Below are 24,545 nucleotides of genomic sequence, written 5' to 3' on the forward strand. Positions count from 1 at the left end.
AAACGGAGATGGAGATGCTGCACATGGGAATCCAACCACTATATAGAGAGGTAGAGATACAACTCCAGAAAAAGGAGGAAAAAACTGCGCTAAGGTAAAATGTAAAAATTTATCATATATAATGCTCTTAAATACAAAAGATTTTGCTGCAGCTTAACTGTGTCACATAAATACAGAAAAACTGAAAGAAAAATAATAAGCCGCGCTAAATCACATAAACATAAAATTGTGCGAAAATTGGGAAATGAGTAGTGAACAATTAATATCCTCTACACATAAATTAATATACCCTTGTGTCATAAGTAACAAAATACATATATGAGTTATAAATTCAGGCTATGCAGATCACTCATTCTTTGCAGTATAACATCACGTAGCATATGCCTATAATAGTACAGACTCTAAAGAAACCCTACACAAAACACACACCCAGTGTATGAACAATAAGTCTGTGTATATGTATCACAGCAAACTACTTTCAAAAAACTGTGAACAAAAGTCCTCCACAGATAAACCATAAAGGATCATAAAAAAATCCATTGCTGGGTCCATTTACATAGTGCTTGATCCACCAACAAAACACGATTAAATTTGCCGCTTACCAGAAGGGCATGACCCCCCACTACAGAGGGTCACAAAAGGCCTTTGGGTATAAACACGTCTTCCAGCCTGGAGGGGTCCTCAATGTTCTCCTTGCGTCACCACTCCAGATAGGGGTTGTGAAGTAAACACTCCCAGAGGTCCTTCTTATAGAGCCAAAGGGACTCAGGGTAGGAACATCAGAGCCATAGAAGAAAGATAGAACTCCAAATAGTGTAAAACCCTTTATTACTAGAGATAGAAAAATAAAATTGCACTTACAGTGTATAAAAGATCAGAAAGCCTTGAGTCCGTTGCGCCGGCCGGACGCACACAGACAGACCCGTTCTCCTGGAACCGTTACAAACACGAGGTGACGTTTAGCGTATCGCTCAGCCCTACGCATTTCGCAACAGAATTGGGGCACCTCCAGCACACCTCCAGATACAACTCCAGCCTGAACTCCCCCTGGCTATGTTCCTCTGACATGTTTATCCCCACCTACAGGGATATGATTAAGCCATCTATGTGGGATGAAACATATCAGAGGAGCAAAGCCAGGAGGAGTTCAGGCTGAATGTGTATCTTTACCTCTCTACATAGTGGTTGGGTTCCAGTGTGTGGTGTTTCCACCATCTGTTTTCCTAAAAATAGGATTTTTAAAACAGCTTACCTGTAAAAACCTTTTCTTTGAAGTACATCACAGGACACAGAGCCATATTAGTTACTATGTGGGTTATAGGCCACCTTCAGGTGATGGACACTGGCACACCCTAAGACAAAAAGTCCACTCCCTATATAACCCTTCCCACTACTGGGAGTACCTCAGTTTTGTAGAAATGCAATAGACGTGTATACCAAAAAGAAGGGAGGGAACTCTGTGTCCCGTGATGTACAAAGAAAAGATTTTACAGGTAAGCTATTTTAAAAATCCTGTTTTCTTATCGCACATCACGGGACACAGAGCCATAGTAGTTACTATTAGTAGTTGCAATGCCAACTGAATGAACAAAAGTAGGGCATTAAGAGACTAGAGGACTTATACTGCAGCCTGCAGTACACTGCGCCCAAAGGCGATATCCTCATGACCTTTTACATCTATTTGATAGAACCTGGTAAATGTATAGACTGAAGACCAAGTTGCGGCCCTGCAGATTTGAACCATGGAGGCTTGGTGATGCACTGCCCAGGAAGCACTAACAGCCCTGGTGGATGCACTTTAATATGAAAAGGTGGAATTTTCCTCTTTAAACCATAAGCTTGAACAATCATTTGATGAATACATTTAGAAATAGATTTCGATGCTTCTTGTCCTCTCTTAGGACCTTCTGGTAACACAAACAAAACATCTGTTTCACCTTCAAATAAACCTTGACTGCTCTTACCACATCAAGAGAATGTAGTGACCTTTCTTCCGCAGAACGAGGTTCTGGAAAAAATGAAGGCAGAACAATATCCTGGTTTAAATGAAAACCTGACACTACTTTCGGTAGGAAATTAGGATGAGGACGCAATACAACCTTATCCTTATGAATAATCGAATATGGCTCTTCACAAGAACGAGCAGCCAACTCTGATATTCTTCTTGCAGAAGATAAGGCAACCAACAATACGAATTTCTTTATCAAAAGGACCAAGGGAATACCTAGTTTCTGTAATGCTGACAGGACTAAATTCAAGTCCCAAGGGTTCAGGGATGACCTAACTGGAGGATTAATCCATGTTACCCCCTGAATAAAGCTACGAACCAGAGAGTGGTCCTTGAAAAAACACTGATAATACTGACACCTGGCCTTTGATGGTACTCAAGGCCAGCTTCATTTCTAATCCCATCTGTAGAAATTCAAGGATCCTACCTATGACATATTTCCTGGGGTGACAACACCTGGATTCACACCAGGAGACATATGCCTTCCAGACTCTATAATATATGACTCTGGAGGCCGGCTTCCTAGCAATAACCAAAGTAGAAACTACTGAACCTGACAGCCCATGGTCATTCAGAATGTGGGTCTCTATAGCCAAACCATTAACTACCGGACCTTTGCGAGAGAAGGTCTGACCACGGTGGTAGGATCCATGGGTCTCCTACCGCCACCTTTATGATCTCTGCATACCAAAATCTCCTGGGCCACACCAGGGGGCCACAAGAATCACCTCCTTCCCTTCCTGCTTGATCCTGGGAAGAAGGCATGGATGCAGCAGAACAGGAGGGAATGCATAGATCAGTGAAAACTGATCCCACGGAAAAACCAAGGCATCTGTTCCGCATGCCAGCGGATCCTTTGTCCTTGACACAAAGTTGTCAATCTTTTTGTTGAACCTGGATGCATCAGACACATCCGGAATACCCCATCTTTGACATATTGACAGAAAGGCGTCGGGGTGAAGAGACCATTCTCCCGGGAACAACTGTTTGCAACTCAAGTAGTATGCCTGCCAATCCTCTATTCCCGGAATGAAGACTGCCGATAGGCAAGGAAAGTTTCTCCTGCCCAGGATAGGATATGATTTACCTCTCTCTGAGACGCACAACTTCTCGTGCCCCCTTGGTGATTGATAAAGGCCACTGTAGTGGCATTGCCGGATTGGATCCTGACAGGATGATTCTGTAATCTGAGCGTCCAGGCCTTCAGGGCCAGGCGTGCTGCCCGAATCTCTAGAATATTGATGGGCAAGGTCATTTCTGTTTTGGACAATTTGTCTTGGGCAGATGCTTCTTCCAGGACTGCTCCCCAGAAGGCTGGCATCTGTTGTCACCACCTTCCAGGTAACTGGTAAGAAGGAATTTCCTTTCTGAAGATTCTTGGATATCAACCACCAACTGAGGCTTTGACGCACTTTGGGGGATAAATGCATTGGGAAGTCTAGAGCTTGGACCTTCTTGTTCCAAGTTGTCAGGATACTGTTTGGCTGCAGTCTCAAATAAAACTGCGCATAAGGAAGGGCCTTGAATGAAGCTACCATCTTTCCCAACAATCTCATGCAAAGTCGAATAGAAGGATTCTTCTTTGCTTTGGCCACCTGAATCAGTTCCCTTATGGAACTGATCTTTCCCTGGGGCAAGAACACCCTCTTCTGAGCTGTATCTATGATCAGGCCCAAGTACTGCAATCTTCTTGATGGTTTTAAGGAGAATTTCTCTAGGTTGAGAATCCAACCTATGTATTCCAAATAGCTGACTGTGGTGACCAAACTCTGGTTTAAGTGGGCTCCCGACTGATTTATCAAGAGTAGATCATCTAAATAAGCTAGAATCGTTATACCCTGAGACTGAAAGGCAGAGCTACAAACTGAAAATTAAGATTTTAAATCTCAAAGCGTAAATATTTCTGGTGAGTGGGGAAAATAGGTACATGTAGATGAGCATCTTTGATGTTGATTGGCGTTAGCAGTTCCCCACCTTGTAGAATGGAGACCACTGATCGGATTGACTCCATGCGAAAAGAGCGAATATTCAAAAACCGGTTTAGATCTTTGAGAGTTTGGTTTTGGTAATGTAAAGATGTTTGAATAAAGCCCTAACTCTCACTCTTCCATGGGGACCACGATATCACTTTTTGAGACAGGAGATGATCCAAAGACAGAAAGAGAGACTTCTTTTTTCTGGGTCTCTGGGAACGTTTGATCTGAGAAAACGAGGAGATGGAAACTCTCATAACTCTAGTCTGTAACCTAGAGATATTGAGGAAGCCACCCATTTGTCTCAACACTGTTCCTACCAGACCCTTGAGAACTGCAAATGTCTGCCCCCCACTCGAGCGAGGTTTTAGTATTTTGCTTAGTGGGTTTCCTCCCCCACGGCCTCTTTTGTCCCTGGGGTTGACCCTGAGGTTTATCTCTTGAATTTGACGGTGGAGGCCATCGTAACTGCCTGGAGGCAGATGCTCCTGGCACTGGAGAAGAAGCTTGTGTAGCACTGACCCCCGAAAGAGCTGCTGGTTTGAATTGGGCCTGCACTCTACTGAGAAACCCCACTTACTTGGCTCAATCCCCTTGGCACAGCTGTGGTGCAATGTAATACAGTACAATATAAAACAATGCAAAGTACCTGTATTATACCCTCAGGATCCACTGGCTCCACCTGGTGGGGAAAAACAGTACACCACACAACTGGATACTTAACCAGAAATATTGTTTACTGTGCAATATTTAAACAGGTGGTTACGAAAATTGTGCTGTCATCCCAACATAGGACGACAGCACAATATGTTCCAATATAAAACAATATAGACTGTGTATTTATATATACATATATATACCTGGGAGCTCCCCTGCTTAAAAGCTATATGTGAGGCCTCACTAAAAGTACTTTATCCGGGGTCTTCTTTTCATCGCTAGCTAAAGTCACTCCTTTGTATTTGTAATCCAAAGCTCATGGAGGAGTAAGCTAAAATGCTCCTAATACAACTCCAATAACTTATTTACAACGCTCGAGGCGCCAATGTAGATAGGCCTCAAGCCTGCTCAGTCTCAGTTGCTCTGCTATGCCTCCGTGGAACTACAGGTTCCAGTGAGGCCTGTATGTGAGTCTAACTGCGTGCAAAGGTATACAAATGGTGGGCCGTAATCCGCTCACCAACTGGATCAGAGTTCCACGTGATCACTTTTGTCCAGTGACTGTAGCTTGATTCTCCGTCAGCTGGGCCAGACGCTCTATATCGCTTCGCTGAATCATTCTAGTTCTCCAATTTTCCACTGAGTGTCTCTGGACCTTCTCAATCCAGCCCCCGTCTTTCTGGCTCCATCAGGTCACCTTACAAACAAACAGGCTAGCGCTCTGTGATGGCTGTCGGCCGCTGTCTCCGGGAAGCCTCCCCACAGATCCGCACAGGCAGGCAGCGTGGTCCCAAGAGACCTAAAATGGCCGCTCCGATCCCTTTTGTTCATGGGTAGGTAACACCGACTCCCGGGTAACAAAGTCAACCTTCAGAATCCAAACAAACAGTCACTTCCTGCACAAGTCTTTAGAATGTTCTGAGGTAATAATAAACAGGTGCGTTACCAATATTTGATCACTAGATGACTCTGGTATGAAACCACAGTAATGTCCATAAACCTTACATTAAGCATACATAACCACATCAATAGGCAAGGATGTCAGCGCTACACAACCCCCTGCTTTAACTCTTTGGTCCCCAAAGAGGTTCAAATTGCTGGCTCTATCCTGTATCTTAGCATCTATACGGTCATATAATATGGACAGAGGAGCTTCCCACCAGTTATCATATGGTGAGGAGCAATCCTGTGCACTCACAGCTGATACTACCATATCTGGTACAGATGTGCCAAGGGGTGAGGTGGGGCTGTCCCCTACTGAATCAGTAGTAGAGGGACCAGACAGTTCAGGGTTTCTTTTTGCTGACAAACTGGGAGGTTTCAGAGCATTCGCCCAATGTATCATAGGTCAGTCTGCAAATGTCTCTCTTTGCTCTTTGCACTTTTGGGGTATCCATTTCTTTCTGGCATTTATCTTCAACCCCTTTCTCAATGTCTGCAGGTGGGGAGCAGTTAAGAGTACTGAGTTCTTCTGTAGAATAAGTTGCTGGTACAAATTCTGGGTCATCTGCTCTGAGAGTCCCATCGTTATCTTCTTCCACTTCTGAAAAGTCTTCAGCATCTGCTTCTAAAGTTTTTGTAGGCCACAGCCAACTCATCTCTACTTCCGCATCTTCCTCTGCAGAAGGCGCAGGCTGTGATCTGGTTGTTGGCCTACTCACATCGGTGGATGAAGATGAAGGTTCCTCCTCTGTACTTATCCTAACAGCCTTAGTGAAAGGCAAGAGATGATTCCTGTGCCAAGTCTTCACTGGTCCAGTGTTTCCTTCTGGCTTAATTTCATACACTGGGAGCCCTGGAAGTTTCTTACACACAACATAAGGCTGCGATCTCCAGTGATCAGTCAGCTTATGCTTGCCTGGGATGCCTAGATTCCTTAGCAAAACCCGGCCACCTGGTTGAAGATCTTGGGCTCTCACTTTCAGTTTAAAGTTCCTCTTGTTCCTGTTCTCCCTGGAGCTCGATGTGGCTTGGGCCTGCTCGTAAGCAATTTTCAAGTTCCTCCTCAGCCTATCCACATATCCTCTATGGGAGGTCTCTGATGTGTGATCCAAGGAGGTTCCAAAAGCCAGATCCACTGGTAATCGGGCTTCACGGCCAAACATTACTCGGTAGGGTGAATACCCAGTGGTGTCATTCTTGGTGCTATTGTAGGCATGGACCAGTTCCGTGATGTGTCTACTCCAGTGGGGTTTCTGCTCCACAGTTAATGTCCCCAACATATTCAAGAGGTTCCTGTTGAACCTTTCTGGCTGAGGGTCCCCTTGTGGATGATAAGGAGTAGTCCTGGACTTCTGTATGCCTAGCAAATCCAGCAGTCTTTTAATCAACCTACTCTCAAAGTCTCTCCCTTGGTCCAAATGTATCCTTTGAGGTAAGCCATAATGGATGAAGAATTTTTCAACGAGAGTCTTTGCCACTGTGGTTGCTTGCTGGTCTCTAGTGGGAAATGCCTGGGCATAGCGGGTGAAGTGATCTGTTACCAATAAGATGTCCCCTTGCCCACTTAGGTCGGATTCTAAACAGAGAAAGTCTATGCAAACCAGGTCGATTGGGCCCTGGCTCTCCAGATGTCCCATTGGGGCAGCCCTCTGAGGCAATGTCTTCCATTGTATGCACCTGAGGCAGGAATGACAGTAATTTTCCACTTCTTTCCTCATGTAGGGCCAGTAGAATCTGTCCTTCACTAATTGAAGGGTCCTTTCGGCTCCCAAATGGCCATGGTGGTCGTGTAGGGAAATCATTCCTTGAACAACAGCCGTGCTTCCTTACTGGGGCTCTTCTACAATACCTCAGACTGTTGGTGTTCCAATGCCTTCAGCACCATTCACAATGGGTCTTCCTCTTGATCTCTCCTGAGATCCTTCCTGGATAGCTTGGGAAGACCTTCTTGCACAACCTGGGAATCATTGCAATAGTACCTGGGGACTCCCACTGAGGAAATTCTTCCATATTGACTTGTCCCTTCACACAGGGCTCTTACTCCTTCTGGAGTAAGCTGAGTCCAGTCTTCTGAGGGATTCTGAGGGTCGTGGGGCCTTCTGGACTGAGCATCCACATCTCGGTTACCATCTCCTGGTCTATACTCCAGGCTGAAGGTAAATGCCGAAAGAGCGGCTAGCCACCTGTGACCAATGGCATCCAGCTTCGCAGTGGTGAGCAAGTAAGTGAGGGGGTCGTTGTCTGTCTTTACTATGAATTCAGCCCCGTACAGATAGTCCTTCAGCTTGTCTACCACTGCCCACTTCAGAGGCAGAAATTCAAGCTTGTGAGTCTGATAGTTTTTTTCAGCAGGAATTAAACTTCTGCTCCCATAGGCAATGGGTCGCAGGTGCCCTTCATGCTCTTGGTAGAGCACTCCTCCCAGCCTGTCTCGACTGGCATCCATGTGCAGCTCGTAAGGCCTGGCAGGGTCGGCATAGGCCAAGACCGGAGCAGTGGTAAGGCTCCATTTCAGCTGTCTGAAGGCTCCCTCACATTCTTGAGTCCACTGATCTTGGATGGATTCTTTTTTCTTTCTGGGCCCTTCTTTTGGCTTTCCCGACTGATCTTGGTTTTCACTAACCTCTTCTTGATTCTTTAGAAGCTCAGTGAGTGGGTGGGCTATTTTTGCAAACCCTTCCACGAACCTTCTATAGTATGAACAAAACCCCAAAAATGACCTGAGTTCAGTTACGTTGGTGGGCCTGGGCCAAGAAGTGACAGCTTCTAACTTCTTGGGATCAGTTGCTACTCCCTCTTCAGACACAATGTGTCCCAGGTAATTCACTGAGAGCTGGTACAACTGGCATTTCTCCATAGAGAGCTTCAGAACTTCCTCATGAAGTCTCTTCAGGTCCTTTTCCAGGCGTTCTTCGACGTTCTTCCAAACATATTATGTCATCCAGGTAGACCAGTACTTCTATTAGGTTCATGTCACCTACTGTTTTCTCCATCAATCTCTGGAAAGTTGCTGGGGCCCCAGACAGTCCTTGTGGCATCCGGATGAACTCAAAAAACCCCACTGTGGCAATAAAAGCAGCCTTCTCTCGATCTTCGGGGCACATGGGAATCTGATATTATCCACTCTTCAAATCCAGCACACTGAACCACTTTGCTCCCGATAGGCTCTGTAGAGCATCCTCTATCCGAGGAGGGGTGTACTGGTCAGCAATAAGGATGAGCCAAAAAAAAAACCAGTTCGGTTCGCACCAGAACCTGCGAACAGACCTAAACGTCTTGTGAACTTTAGAACCCTATTAAAGTATATGGGACTCGAACGTTCAAAACCTAAAGTGCTAATTTTAAAGGCTAATATGCAAGTTACTGTCCTAAAAAGTGTTTGGGGACCTGGGTCCTGCCCCAGGGGACATGGATCAATGCCAAAAAAAAGTTTTAAAAACTGACATTTTTTCAGGAGCACTGATTTTAATAGTGATTAAAGTGAAACAATAAAAGTGTAATATTCCTTTAAATTCCGTACATGGGGGGTGTCTATAGTATGCCTGTGAAGGGGCGCATGTTTCCCGTGCTCCCACTGTAGATAGGCCTACTTTGGTCTGGTGACTGTAGCTTGCCTCTCCGTCAGCTGGGCAAAACGCTTTGTTTCGCTTCGCTGAATCAATCCGGTTCTCCGATTCTCTGCTGAGTGTCTCTGGACCTTCTCAATCCGGCCACCGTCTTTCCGGCTCCATCAGGTCACCTCACAAACAAACAGGCTGGCGCTCTGCGATGGCTGTCGGCCGCTGTCTCTGGGAAGCCTCCCCAAAGATCCGCACAGACAGGCAGCGTGGTCCCAAGAGACCTAAAATGGCCAATCCTACCCCTTTTATTCCCTACTCAGTATGCCCTGCGTAAGAGAGTGTTCATGGGTAGATTCACACGGACTCCTGGGTAACAAGGTCAACCTTCAGAATCCAAACAGTCACTTCCTGCACAAGTCTTTAGGTTGTTCTGAGGTAATAATAAACAGGTGAGTTACCCATATTTGACCACTAGATGGCTCTGGTATGAAACCACTAGGCTTCCTAGTGGCTGTAGAAGTCTTTCTAGAGCCCTTTTTTGAAGTATGTTAAGTGACAAAAATATGATTAGTAAATAGTATACATAAATACTATCATATCATCATATAAGGGAATAAGGTGTATATTTAACATAAATAATATAGAAAAAAACCCCCCACAAAAATAGATATAGATTAAAGCAAAAATTGTGTGTGCTAAATCTAAACCAATAAAATTAGCAAAAATAGTATTCAAAAGCAATAAAGAGTTCATGTATAATGAAGAAAAAATTGTCCAAAAAGTGTTGTTGATTCCTCAAACTTGATATTAAGGTGCAAAAATATCCACAAATGCGTGTATATAGAAAATAATCAAAACAATCCTCCACCAGTGAGAAGAGGGGCCGCTTACCAGAGTTTTAGATCCCAGTGTTAGTGAGATCAGTAAGGCAACAGCACAGAGGTTTCTGGATGAACCGTCACAGGCACCACACCGTTTGCATCTCCAATACGAAGGCTCCAATCGGGAAACGAAGGTATCGTGGATTGCTGGCACCACGCTGCTTCTATCGCCAATACGAAGCCTCCAGTCAGGAAACGAGGGTATCGTGGATCATGTATAAAAAATCAAAAGCACTCGCATTGCGTAAAACCACTTGGTTTAATGAAATAGAATATAAAAAAAATTTACACTCACATATGTACAGAAAAAAACCATCACATAAAAAACGAGCCGGCCGGACTCGTGTGCCGCCCGCACTTCCTGGTAGGGCGTAGAACGCGGAGACGTCAGAACGCCTATCGCCTAGGGAGATAGGTGTTCTGACGTCTCCGCGTTCTACGCCCTACCAGGAAGTGCGGGCGGCACACGAGTCCGGCCGGCTCGTTTTTTATGTGATCGTTTTTTTCTGTACATATGTGAGTGTAAATTTTTTTATATTCTATTTCATTAAACCAAGTGGTTTTACGCTATGCGAGTGCTTCTGATTTTTTATACATGATCCACGATACCCTCGTTTCCTGACTGGAGGCTTCGTATTGGCGATAGAAGCAGCGTGGTGCCAGCAATCCACGATACCTTCGTTTCCCGATTGGAGCCTTCGTATTGGAGATGCAAACGGTGTGGTGCCTGTGACGGTTCATCCAGAAACCTCTGTGCTGTTGCCTTACTGATCTCACTAACACTGGGATCTAAAACTCTGGTAAGCGGCCCCTCTTCTCACTGGTGGAGGATTGTTTTGATTATTTTCTATATACACGCATTTGTGGATATTTTTGCACCTTAATATCAAGTTTGAGGAATCAACAACACTTTTTGGACAATTTTTTATTCATTATACACGAACTCTTTATTGCTTTTGAATACTATTTTTGCTAATTTTATTGGTTTAGATTTAGCACACACAATTTTTGCTTTAATCTATATCTATTTTTGTGGGGGTTTTTTTTCTATATTATTTATGTTAAATATACACCTTATTCACTTATATGATGATATGATAGTATTTATGTATACTATTTACTAATCATATTTTTGTCACTTAACATTGTTCTTTTCCATGTTTATCAGTATTGCTTTAGATTAGGTTCTAGGTACACAATTTTTTGTTTTTAGAGCAGCTCATTTTGTTCACCTATTTAGTTTGATATCGGAGTATTACGATTTGGGTTGCTGCTTATAGGTTACTTTCTTTTGCTGTTTGAGTAGCGCGGTTTACCCTTTGTACCCTTTTTTGAAGTGTTTTTACCCCCCCTTCTGACCATAGCCTGATGCACAAAGCAGAGGGATGCATTCCATATGCATTCCAGAAGGAACGCATCCACTGGTTGAGCAATAGTCCAGCCCTGCCGCTGCTATTAATGCTCGGACTGATGCAATAGTAAATGTGTCAAAAAGGAATGCCTTTGTCAACAAACCTCTTTCATGCCCCTCTTGCTCTTCTGTCCCTCCGTCAGCTTGCAGCAGTAAAAATGGTGCTTGAAAACACACATTCCCGCGCTGGACGTTGGAGGACGCCAAGCCCCGCCCCCTCCTTCACCTTCGGCCCTCCTCCTGTCTTTTTTTTTTAAATCGCTTTCCTGTAAGAGCGTGGGTCTCTGAACCTATGGGATCACTCTGAGAAGGGGAAAAATGGCGAGGAGAGAGCCTGGGAGCCACCGAGTAGGGCGGCGCGCCGATCGTTTTTTTTTTTTCCGTTTTTCTCCTGACACTTTTCCTCGTGAAGGGGGGAGAATACAGCACAGGTGGGAGGGTGTCTGGTGAGGAAGAAAACCCCTCCCAGATTTACCAGAGGCCTGCTACTGGCTGGAGAGAAAGGAAGCCTGCTGTTCCAAACACATCAAGACCTTTTGAGGAAGCATGAGAAGGTATATGCTCCATAAAGCCCCCAGTGGTGACACATAGGCATGACAACACTTACTAATTTAAAGGAGACATTCATAAGAAAATTCAAAAATTTCATAGAAAACTCCACTTACCTTTCCCACCGCAGGGTTTTCTGTGGTAAAACCAACAGACCCAATCTTTATCCTTCACGGTGGGTTCCGTTAACAGCCTTCAGGAAACCCACAATCCTGGACCTGTAATAGCACCTCCGCTAGTAAAACTTTATGGCCTTAATACCAAAAATATTGGATCCCGGGGTCCAGCTCTCTAAAAAAAGAAGCATCTACAGGCAAAATCTCCTTTCTTCAGACACAAGACCCAGGTACCATTCAATTCGGCCTAAAAAACACTTTGAATGGATCCGGCTGGATTGCTAGCCACAGCAAGGATTGCTCCAGTGGAGCTCAGCACAGCACATCTTTACTCTAGACCAACACCTTAGAAACTGGCGAAAAAAACTGAGGACTCCCAGTAGTGGGAGGGGTTGTATAGGGAGTGGACTTTTTGTCTTAGGATGTGCCAGTGTCCATCACCTGAAGGTGACCTATAACCCACATAGTAAATACTATGGCTCTGTGTCCCATGATGTACGATAAGAAATACAAATTGGACTTAAGATAAAGACTTAGCAATGGATGCTTCTTCTTCCCAGGTTCCTTACTGGCACTGTTGACACCTCCCTCCTGCCAAGCACCCCCCTTACTATGGGGCACCCGAGCACGCTCACTTCCGAGCCACTGCTTTCTCTGTCCATTCACACACATGGAGCGTGGCCCAGCCCAGCCCCACTCTCTCCTTATTGGCTCACTTCCTATGATTGACAGTGCCTTCAAGCATAGAGTGCATGAGCATTTAAAAAAAAACCTTGAACCCTTATGTAGCGATGACACTTTAGACAAAGTGTCTGTCATGTACAAATTTAGTTTTTGCCTCAGGACAGTAAAGGGGTTCTGAGGGTTAATTGTGTAGGTTTAACTTTGACAACAGTTTGGCTGGGCTGTGTTAGAGTTCTGCCTGGTCATGTGTACAGTTAGGTGCACATGACAGGCTTAGAACCAGACCTGGACGTTTTGGGTATCAGCTTCCCTGAAGCCAATCAGTGGATGCGCCGGGCCCCGCTGAGGAGTCTGGGGAAGGGTACTAAAGATGTTGACATCACGTGTTCTAGCACGTTCGTGAGGCCCTAGCGGTCTGTTACTGATTCTGGACCGGGGTAGCCCCGCGAGGGGTCCCAATCACAGGAAGCGTTTGTTGCTCTACAACATGCTTCGGTTGGCTAACCCCAATAGACCCGCCTGGTCTGGGGTAAGGATCTGTCTGTTCCAGAGTCCCGGAACTGGCTGGTCCGAGGCGCAGTAACTGAGGGATGATTCAAAGGCGTCCGGGTGTGCTCTCGGCTTGGAAGGGCACCGCAGTTCATGTAAGCAATCGGGGAGGACTCTTCGGAGGAGGGCCAACAAGCTGGCATCCTGAGAAGTGCCTGGTTGCTGAGTTGTGAAGGACACTGACAAATTCCCACTTTTTCCAGTACTGCCATGGAGACAGAGAACTTTCCAGGTACTGAGGAAAAAGGTTCCTGTTCACTTTTGTTACCAGTTACTCAAGGTCAAAGACTTCACAAGTTCTGGATCAAAGTGCTGCTGACTGCCATAATCTCTGGCTAGAGATTTGTTCAGCCTTGAAGCGCCCAGCTGCAAGTGCCTACTCTCTGGGTGGTATTAGACACTTTCTGATATTAGCAGTTCAAGGTACCTGAGTTTCTTCACCCTTGCCCTCTGTTCCTATACGAGACTGTGTTGTTGGATGTTACCCCTGCAAATAAAAAATCTTTTCTAAAGGACTTTTATGGTGTCAGTGTCCAAAGTTGTTGGGTACTAACCCTGGGAACCCCTAGACGTGGAAGAACCAGCCAAGCGGAGGTAACCAGTAAGCCCAAAAGTTAAGGCCGCCCTGCCAAGGGTTATGGCCGCTACGCTTACTATCACTTTTAATATATTTATGTACATAGAAGAAATTGTATTTACTTGTTGCCCACATATGCTGAGCTTGGTAGTGCAGCACATAGATTGTACTTTAAGGAGCATTTCTCTAGGTGACTCTATAAAAGTAGTGCACCTAGGGTGGGCAAATTAGTAGTGCACCTAGGGTGGGCAAATTAGTAGTGCACCTAGGGTGGGGGTGGGGGGAAATGGTCTTTCTCAGGCACAGCTACCTACTGGAGAAAGCAAGCCAATGATGGGTAATAATCCATATTAAATGTATGAGTTTTAAATTATTCTGTATTAAATTATTATTAATACACGCTAACAGAAATCATCCACTAGTTTTTAAAGATTTATTTTTATCAAGGTCTTTGGGCAGGTTGTGATTGTTTTCCTGGATAATTGGCTTGGATATAACACGGGCTCCACATATACAGAAATAAAAACATCTCAAAGGAATAAGAGGACAATGGGAATGCCTGCGTTCTTTATTATATTTATATATATATATATAAGATATTAATACAATGATAAGAGACGCTTCAGATTGCAACTCGGCAAAGTCAACAAATCATGTAAATATCACTCAATTTGCTACGGTTGTTATATGACACGACAAAAACCAGCAATACTACAACAAAAGAAGAAGAAACAAAGAATTTATTTTTGAAGAAAATATTTGAATTTTTTAAGGTTTCAGACGACCGGCAGATCGGATGTATACAGTGATTGTTCCTTCTAGAAGAAATGGTTCTGATTATTTTTGCTCACCTTCCTCCATGCATTTAAATTAAATGTAAACCCGAACTAGATGACATTCAGTTTTCTCTGGGCATCGTGTATCCAACAATCTTCTTTTTATTTTTTCCATAAACGCTGTTACCACGTATAGGAATTAATATAACAATCAAAATATAACTCTAGGGTTTTTTTGGGGGGTTTGGTTTTTTTTATTTATATTTTTTTATTTTTATTTGCAAACTTAAAAAAAAAAAAATACAAGACGTGTTACAAAATACCCATTCATAGCAATATATATACAACACCAATAAGGCACACACGCAAAAAAAAAAAAAATATATATATATATATATATATATATATATATACAAAATAACTCAAATATACAATGACAAAAAAAAAATGAATAAATAAAAAAAATAATTTATTAATTATAAAAATAGATAAATAAATTATTTTCCATAATCACACATAATAAAACACATAAGGGAAGATTTACTAAAACTGGAGCATGCAAAATCTGGCGCAGCTCTGCACAGAAACCAATCGGCTTCCAGGTTTTATTGTCAAAGCTTAATTGAAGAAGCTAAAGTTAGAAGCTGATTGGGTAAAAAGTCAGGCTGTACCAGATTGTGAGTACTCCAGTTTGATGAAATCAACCCCATAATATGTCTCTCCAATAAATAACATCAGAAACGAGTCCTCTTAACCCCACATGTTTTTTACACATTGCCAAATGGACTCGTTTTTTTTAAAGAAGAATCAAATCAATTTTCAGTGAAGGTTTTACCCCTTTCATGACCAGGGCATTGTTTGCTGTTCAGCACTGTGCTAGTTCAACTAGCAATTGCTCAGTCAAGCAAAACAGTACCCAAATTAAATTTATATAATTCGTTTCACACAATTAGAGCTTTCGTTTGGTGGTATTTAATTAACACCGTTTTTTTTACTTTTTGCTATATAAATTGATAAAATTCAGAAAATTTGGGGAAAAAAATGTTTTTTTTTTTACTTTTCTGTTATAAAATTTTGCAAACAAATAATTTTTCTTCATAAATTTAGACCAAAATATATTCTTTGTGAAAGTTCTAGATTCTACAAACTATGGGATATATATTTGAAAATTGATCAATCCTGATGTACTGACGGCCGCTCTCATTTCTTGAGGACCTAAAAGTAGACAGCCCAAGGTATTTAGTAAGAGAGGTATCGTAATTTTTTTGTCATACATTTTTGAAAAATGAAATTAAATATAATTCGATTTTTTTTTCACAGTTTTTTTTTTTTTACATACTGTCACTAGAGCAGTACACCAGTGCAGGAGGTAAATGCCAAGTTTATTTCATTTGCTTTTTCAGGGTTTTTCCTATCTCTGTTTCTTCAGGGAGATTTAACTTCACTCCCTGTCCTAGAGACACAACAGAGTTGACACTTCCAAGTTGCATGAGGTTCAGTGTGAAGTTTCCACAGTTAGTGATGATTTGGCGAGACATGTCATCTGCTGGTGTTGGACCACTGTGTTTTATCAAGTCCAAAGTCAGTGCAGCCCTTTACCAGAAAATTATAGAGCACTTCATGCTTCCCTCTGCTGACCAGCTTCATGGAGATGCTGATTTCATTTTCCAACAGGACTCACTGCCAAAAGTACCAATACCTGGTTTATGGATCGTGATATCACTGTGCTTGATTGGCCAGCAAACTCGCCTGACCTAAACCCCATAGAGAGTCTGTGCGGTAGAAGATGAGAGACATCAGACCCGACAATGCAAATGAGCTGAAGGCTGCTATCAAAGCAACCTGGGCTTCCATAACACTTCAGCAGTGCCACAGATTTCTGTATTTAAAATTATTTTTTCATTGGTCTTATGTAATATTCTAATATTCTGAGATACTGAATTTGGGTGTTTACTAATTGTAGGCCATAATCATCAAAATGAAAACAAAGAAATGCTTGAAATATATGACTGTGTGTAACGCATCTACAGTATCTCACCACTCGCATTTTTGTAAATATTTTATTCTATCTTTTCATGTGACAACACTGAAGAAATGACACTTGTCTACAATGTAAAGTAGTGAGTGTAGAGCTTGTATAACAGTGTCAATTTGCTGTCCCCTCAAAATAACTCAACACACAGCCATTCATTTCTAAACAAAAGTTAGTACACCCCTAAGTGAAAATGTCCAAATTGGGCCCATAGTGTCAATATTTTTTGTGGACACCATTATTTTCCAGCACTGCCTTAACCCTCTTGGGCATGGAGTTCACCAGAGCTTCACAGGTTGGCACTGGAGTCCTCTTCCCCTCCTCCATGATGACATCACAGAGGTGGTGGATGTTAGAGACTTTGCGCTCCTCCCCCTTCTGTTTGAGGATGCCCCACAGATGCTCAATAGGGTTTAGGTCTAGAGACATGCTTGGCTAGCCCATCACCTTTGCCCACAGCTTCTTTAGCAAGGCAGTGGTCGTCTTGGAAGTGTGTTTGCAGTCGTTATCATGTTTGAATACTTCCCTGTGGCCCAGTCTCTGAAGGGAGGGATCATGCTCTGCTTCAGTATGTCACAGTACATGTTGGCATTCATGGTTCCCTCAATGATCTGTAGCTCCCCAGTGCCGGCAGCACTCATGCAGCCCCAGACCATGACACTCCCACCACCATGCTTGACTGTAGGCAAGACACACTTGTCTTTGTACTCATCACTAGTGATGGCCGAACGGTTCGCCCGGCGGTCGTTTCGCGGCGAATTTCGGTCGTTCGCGGTCCGCACGTTCGCTCGCCTTTTCCCGTCGTTCGCCCCGGCGGACTTACGTGTTTAATGTGTAAAAGAACTTTGACCTATGATGACACGTCTGTCATGGGGTACATGCCAGCCAATTGAGACATGACAGCACATGGACACTTGGACATTCCCCCTAACCTATAAATACACCCGATCCGGTGGCCATTTTACATTCTTTCTTCTGTCATTATAGGGAAAGGTTCCTGTGTGGAGTAGGGACAGATAAAACGCTAGCTATTTGGTACACAAAAGTTCTTTTCAGGACTGGTATAGGTGTTAGGTGTATATAGGTTTGCTGTGCTACTGATTGTTGCAGCAGCCTGAGTGTCTTTTGTCAGTTTAGAGAAAGGGACAGGACGGTGTGTCTGCTGCTATTTTAGGGACAGCCAGATTAGTCATCATCATCATCATCATCATTAGCTGTTACTATCAGGTCCACAAAAGAGCTGTTCCAGTAACCACTAATCGTTCCAGTCTACTCTTTTTTGCCACTTTGTATAGGGACAGGAAGGAAGCAGTGTTGTCAGGCAGTGAGGGTCAGATTAAAGACTTGCTGTTACTATTAGTTCCACAAAGGTTCTTTTCAGGACTGGTATCAGTGGTACGGTAATAGGCTTGTACACGTATAACATTCTTTCTTCCAAATATAGAAAGGATATTATACTTGACTGCTGCCCTTCTGCTGCAGTCTGCTAAACATTCACAACTCACTTGTTCCACAAAAGTTCTTATAAGGACTGGTAACTTGGTCTAGGGTGCTACAGTACATAGGGTTGAGTGCGCCAGTGCGGTACAGTCTGCTGTTCCGTAAGGACCGCTATCGGTCCACAATAGATAGGGTTGAGGTGCACCACTGCTGACTGCTGCCCTATACTGCAGCAGTCCTTCATTGGTATAGGGACTGACGTACAGTCTGCTAATCACTAACACACAACCTGCTTGGTCCACAAAAGTTCTTATAAGGACTGGTAACTTGGTCTAGGGTCCTACAGTACATAGGGTTGAGTGCGCCAGTGCGGTACAGTCTGCTGTTCTGTAAGGACCGCTATCGGTCCACAATAGATAGGGTTGAGGTGCACCACTGCTGACTGCTGCCCTATACTGCAGCAGTCCTTCATTGGTATAGGGACTGACGTACAGTCTGCTAATCACTAACACACAACCTGCTTGGTCCACAAAAGTTCTTATAAGGACTGGTAACTTGGTCTAGGGTGCTACAGTACATAGGGTTGAGTGCGCCAGTGCGGTACAGTCTGCTGTTCTGTAAGGACCGCTATCGGTCCACAATAGATAGGGTTGAGGTGCACTACCTTCTTTCTTCATTTGGCTCACTTCCTTGTCCCAAAAAAGCACACTGTACTATATGCCCCTACCCTCCTCTTTGAAAAGGTTGAGCGTTGTCATATTTCTACTGGGGCTGCTTATGATATCCCTGTGCTGTGCTGACTTCCTCCTGGGGGTTCTTATTATGAGGGGATCACACCATCCCTGTGCTGTGCTGACTTCCTCCTGGGGGTTCTTATTATGAGGGGATCACACCATCCCTGTGCTGTGCTGACTTCCTCCTGGGGGTTCTTATTATGAGGGGCTCCCACCATCCCTGTGCTGTGTTGACTTCCTCCTGGGGCTGCTTACGGTGCTGCTGTCAGTGCTGTATATCACGGTGCTGGTGTGAGTGCTTAATGTCACGGTGCTGCTGTCAGTGCTGTATATCACGGTGCTGATGTCAGTGCTTAATGTCACGCTTCTGATGTCAGTACTCTCTATCACGGTGTTGCTGTCAATGCTGTATGTCACGGTGCTGGTGTTAATGCTTAATGTCACGCTTCTGATGTCAGTACTTTCTATCACGGGGCTGCTGTCAGTGCTGTATATCACGGTGCTGATGTCAGTGCTTAATGTCAGGCTTCTGATGTCAGTACTCTCTATCACGGTGTTGCTGTCAATGCTGTATGTCACGGTGCTGGTGTTAATGCTTTATGTCACGCTGCTGATGTCAGTGCCCTCTATCACGGTGCTGTTGTCAGATGCCTCTGTCACGGTGCATGTGTCATTGCTGTATGTGACGCTGCTGGTGATCATCTCCTGCACCCTCTTCTTTGCCTACCCTGGTCCCTGACCTTCCCTCTCCTCCATTGCCTTCATGCGCTCCACAGTCCTGAATTGTCAGAACAATTTCCCAAATAAAAAAAGAATGCTTGTAGTTATCGATCCCAAATTCACCTCATACATGTATTATGACATTGGCCATGTGGTGGGACTATGTTTTCCTTGCTAATAATTACCTAGTGGCCGCAAATTCGCCCTAAAGGTTTGAAACGTTCGCCTCCCATTGAACTCAATGGAGCCCGCGGTGAACGTTCGGTTTCGCGAACGTTCAGCCCCGTGCGCGGTCCGCGTTCGCGAAACGTCCCGTCGGAAGTTCGTCCATCACTACTCATCACCTGGTTGCCCCCACACACGCCTGACACCATCTGAACCAAATAAGTTTATCTTGGTCTCATCAGACCACAGGACACGGTTCCAGTAATCCATGTCCTTAGTCGGGTTGTCTTCAGCAAACTTTTTGCTGGCTTTCTTGTGCATCATCTTTAGAAGAGGCTTCCTTTTGGGACAACGGCCATGCAGACCAGTGTGCGCCGTATGGTCTGAGCACTGACAGGCTGACCCCCCCACCCCTTCAACCTCTGCAGCAATGCTGGCAGCACTCATACATCTATTTCCCAAAGACAACCTCTGGATATGATGCCGAGCACATGCACTTAACTTCTTCATCCAAGGCCATCTTTAAGTAGAGCAGCAATTCTTCTTTTCAGATCCTCATAGAGTTCTCTGCCATAAGGTGCCATGTTGAACTTCCAGTGACCAGTATGAGAGAGTGAGAGTGAGAACACCAAATTTAACACACCTGCTGTTCATTCACACCTGAGACCTTGTATCACTAACAAGTCACAAGACACCGGGGAGGCAAAATGGCTAATTGGGCCTAATTTGGACCTTTTGACTTAGGAGTGTACTCAAATTTATTGCCAGCGGTTTAGACATTAATGGCTGTGTGTTGAGTTATTTTGAGGGGACAGCAAATTTACAATGTTATACAAGCTGTACACTCACTACTTTACATTGTAGCAAAGTGTAATTTCTTCAGTGTTGTCACATAAAAAGATATAATAAAATATTTACAAAAATGTGAGGTACTGTATATAAAATATATGTTTCACTTTTTTAATTAAATTACTGTAATAAATGAACTTTTTGATGATATTCTAATTTAATGACCCCTTTTTGAAAAGTAGACAGTCCAATGTATTTTGTAAGAGGCATGGTGATTTTTTTGAAAGTCTTGGCACAATTTTTGGGAAAATTAAGAAAATTATGAAAGTACACACAGTGTGTCTGGTTGGCATGTCAGTTGCAGACCGTGCCTCTGCATGCCCCAGGGAGGTACGTAGTACGTATAAGCCCCGCAGTGCACGGGGACGGGACTTGCAGTCGGAAAGTAGTTAAAAAACAATCTCAATGTTTTAACATCTACTGTAAGACACCAGTTTGTATAATCTTTACATATACTATTTTCATAAACAAATTAGATGTTTATTTCAACTGTTTCAGACCAAAAACATCATGGGTGTCAACAACAAGACTCAAGTGACCTTGTTTGAGTTTTCTGGTCTTACGGATGATAAATTAGTTGCCCTGTTCCTCTTTGTGCTCTTTTTAATGGTTTACATAGTGGTTTTTCTTGGAAACATTGGGATGATGGCAATGGTACATATTTCCCCCAGCCTCCACACTCCAATGTACTACTTACTGAGATATCTGTCTATGGTGGACCTCTTCTACTCTTCAGTAATTACTCCTAAAATGTTGTCTGACCTCCTTTCCAAGAGAAAATTAATCACACTCACGGGTTGCACTCTTCAATTCTACTTTGTTTGTGCACTAGCATGTACAGAGATCTTGGTCCTCTCGGTCATGGCATATGACCGGTATGTTGCTATATGCCACCCTCTCCACTATGTCTCAGTAATGACTAATAAGAAATGTCTCAGTCTTGTGATTCTCTCATTCTTTATTGGCTTTGTGCAGTCAGTTGCACAGACCAGCAGTCTATTCAGTCTTGAATTCTGTGACTCTAACCTTATAGACCACTTCTACTGTGACATCCCTCCTCTGGCCAGGCTGTCCTGCTCCAAAATCCACACCTGCACCATTGTCACCCTTTTCTTTGGGGGTTCTTGTTGCTTAAGTTCAATGACAATTATCCTAGTCTCCTACATCTTCATCATGAATTCTGTCTTACGGATAAATTCTGCGTTGGGCAGGAGGAAAGCATTTAGCACTTGCTCCTCACATCTGATGTGTTCTACCATCTTCTATGTTGCAATTTTCTGTGCTTACTTTCATCCATCCTCCAGTACCCTCAAAACACAGGAAAAGGTGTCCTCTGTATTCTACACGGTGGTGACTCCAATGTTGAATCCTCTTATCTACAGCCTGAGGAACCAAGAGGTGAAAAAAGTCATCCTAAGACTGCTTCAAAAGCGTTCTCATTCACATATATGATATCATGTTACCTATCCAACTTAAAAATACCTAGTTCAAAAGATCGTTAATGATAACATGTGTGGAAAGAGATATAGAAGTAGTCATTGTTGAGTTTTTCTACTTGTCATGGTAATCCAGTTTAATGTCAGCTAATTCAAGATATGGCTATATGGAAAATACTGTATAGCAGGGATCTCGAACTTTCCAAAAAAAAGGGCCAGTTTACTATCCTTCAGACTTTAAGGGGACCAGACTGTGGCCATTGAAGTAGAAAAGGTCCCGACATCAGTGGGGAAAAAATAATGTCCGATTGTCTGTTTCAGTGGGAGTAATTGGGCCTCATCATTGGTGTCAGTGGGAGGAATTGTAGCCCATTGTTGGTGTCACTTGAAAGAATTGGGCCCATCATTGGTGTCATTGGACCCCATTGTTTGTGTTATTGGGAGAAATTGTTCCCCACCATTAGTGTCATTGGGTCCCGTTGTTGGTCTCTTTGGAAATAATAGTGTCCCATCATTGGGCCTTATTGTTGGTCTCATTGAAAGGAATAGTGGCCCATCACTTGGCCCCCTTTTTGGTCTCATTGTGAGGAATAGTGCTCCATCATTGGGTTTCATTGGGCCCCATTGTTGGTCTCATTGCTAGGAACGGTGTCCCATCATTGGGTGTCATTGGGCCCCGTTGTTGGTGTCATTGGAAGCAATTGTGCCCCATCATTGGTTTAAATTGGAGGAATTGTGCCCCTTCATTGGTGTCAGTGGCAAGAATTATGGCCCCAAGGGGTGAATAAAAGCAAGCAAAGAGTCAGTTTGGAGACCACTCACTGCTGTACACCAGTCTTCTTAAAATATTAACGAGTCATCGATCCTCAACAAGCATCCAGGAGTATGTACTTTTGACTTCACTGGCTACAAACTTCTTATGAGTCTGTGGCTCATAGTTGAAAAAAATATATAAAGCCAAAAGCTTATTTTATGGTGAGCATAGACAATGATTGTAACTCATAAAAACTTTTTGTGTCTGTCTGTGTCTCACTATAGAGAGCTCTTCTTAATTCCTGCCCAGCAGACACAACATGAAGTAAAAAGAAATTGTGTTAAATCCCCTCACCTCCTGTTCCTGTAACATTTTGGATGTCCAGTCACTTTTTGTCCTGGTGAAAATGGTCACCAATACAAATATGTAAGCAGGGCTCAGTACCTATTTCAGGGAAACCCCTCCCCCGGGTGTGTATTGTGAGTGGGAGTAGATTAGCCCTTTATAATCAGGACAGAAAGGGCTTGAGAGCAGAGGTCATTAGGAAAAGGTGGCCTGCAAACAACAATATATGAAATGAATGTCCACGTGAAGGAAGCCCTTCAGGGCAGGTCCAGTATAAGCCCACTGGAGATCCCTTCTAAGGGAACCTACAGTGAGAGAGCTGGAAATGCTGGTCGGCATCCCCGTGTTAAAGCTGAATTTGAACTGTATGGCGTTACGGATGTCAGGTGCAAAGAGGTATATTGGTGTTTTGGAAATATTTGTGCATGCTGTTCCTGCTACAGTAAAACGTTCCAAAGGCTAAATGTGTGGACATTCCTTTATTTCTAGAGGTGGGGCGCGGCAGGGGCGGATCCAAGGGGGCAACAGGGCAATTGCTCCCCCTGAGAATTCACGGTCGGGACAACTCAGCCTTTCTCAGCATTAGGAATTACTGCTCACACCCTGGGGACTGCACTCTCTGCCCCCTGTACCTCCCCCAGCAGTTTTCCATCCTCTCTTCTGTAGGCTGCTGCTTGAGTGGGAGGGAAGGTGATGTGTCTGACCCCCAAGATCGTGCCCGCCTGGAAGAGGGAGGTGTGAGAAGCTGAGCAGAGGGAGCCGAGTGACTGTGAACTTCCTGGAGGTGTGTCAGCTAGCAGTACATAGTGGATTTTTTTACAGACACCTCTATGCTGAATCTGCTGAGTTACTGCAGCTTAGCATAGAGGAGCTGTTAGCTGACAAAAGGCATTGCATCTTTTCATATGGCACAGTGAGAAATTGTGCTCATTAAAGCATTGTGACTGCCCCCTCCTGTGTGCCCTCATGGTACCCCCAGTGTATTCCCTCCTGACGTCCCTGGTATGTGCCCTCCTGACCTCCCTGGTATGTGCCCTCCTGACCTCCCTGATGTATGCCCTCCTGACTCTGTACTGTGCCCTCCTGACCTCCCCAATATGTGCCCTCCTGACTCCGTACTGTGCCCTTCTGACCTCCCCGATGTGTGCCCTCCTGACCTCCCTGATGTGTGCCCTCCTGACTCCATACTGTGCCCTCCTGACCTCCCTGGTGAGTGCCCTCCTGACCCTGTACTGTGCTCTCCTGACCTACCTGGTATGTGCCCTCCTGACCCCGTACTATGCTCTCCTGACATCCCCATTGTGTGCCCTCCTGACCCTGTACTGTGCTCCCCTGACCTCCCTGGTATGTGCCCTCCTGACCTCCCTGATATATGCCTTCCTGACTC

At 44.1% G+C, this 24,545-nt stretch overlaps 1 protein-coding gene across 3 annotated transcripts; it reads left to right on the plus strand.

The window, feature by feature from the left end:
* The first annotated feature begins 14,522 nt into the window (after positions 1-14,522).
* On the plus strand, positions 14,523-23,670 carry LOC143961537 (olfactory receptor 5AR1-like). 3 transcript variants are annotated; one of them, XM_077470831.1, is made up of 3 exons: positions 14,523-14,562; positions 15,815-15,934; positions 21,122-23,670. In XM_077470831.1, the coding sequence occupies exon 3, from the start codon at positions 21,134-21,136 to the stop codon at positions 22,073-22,075; it is 942 nt and encodes a 313-aa protein (XP_077326957.1). In that variant the 5' UTR covers positions 14,523-14,562; positions 15,815-15,934; positions 21,122-21,133; the 3' UTR covers positions 22,076-23,670. The 3 variants fall into 3 exon arrangements, with proteins under 3 accessions (XP_077326957.1, XP_077326958.1, XP_077326960.1); XM_077470832.1 differs by having other exon boundaries at positions 14,528-14,562; positions 15,815-15,918; XM_077470834.1 differs by lacking the exon at positions 15,815-15,934 and having other exon boundaries at positions 14,534-14,562.
* Positions 23,671-24,545: the final 875 nt, after the last annotated feature.

Source organism: Lithobates pipiens, unplaced genomic scaffold (genome assembly GCF_037356315.1).
Source record: "Lithobates pipiens isolate NorthernLeopardFrog02 unplaced genomic scaffold, aLitPip1_a1.2 Scaffold_8, whole genome shotgun sequence".
Classification (NCBI taxonomy): domain Eukaryota; kingdom Metazoa; phylum Chordata; class Amphibia; order Anura; family Ranidae; genus Lithobates; species Lithobates pipiens.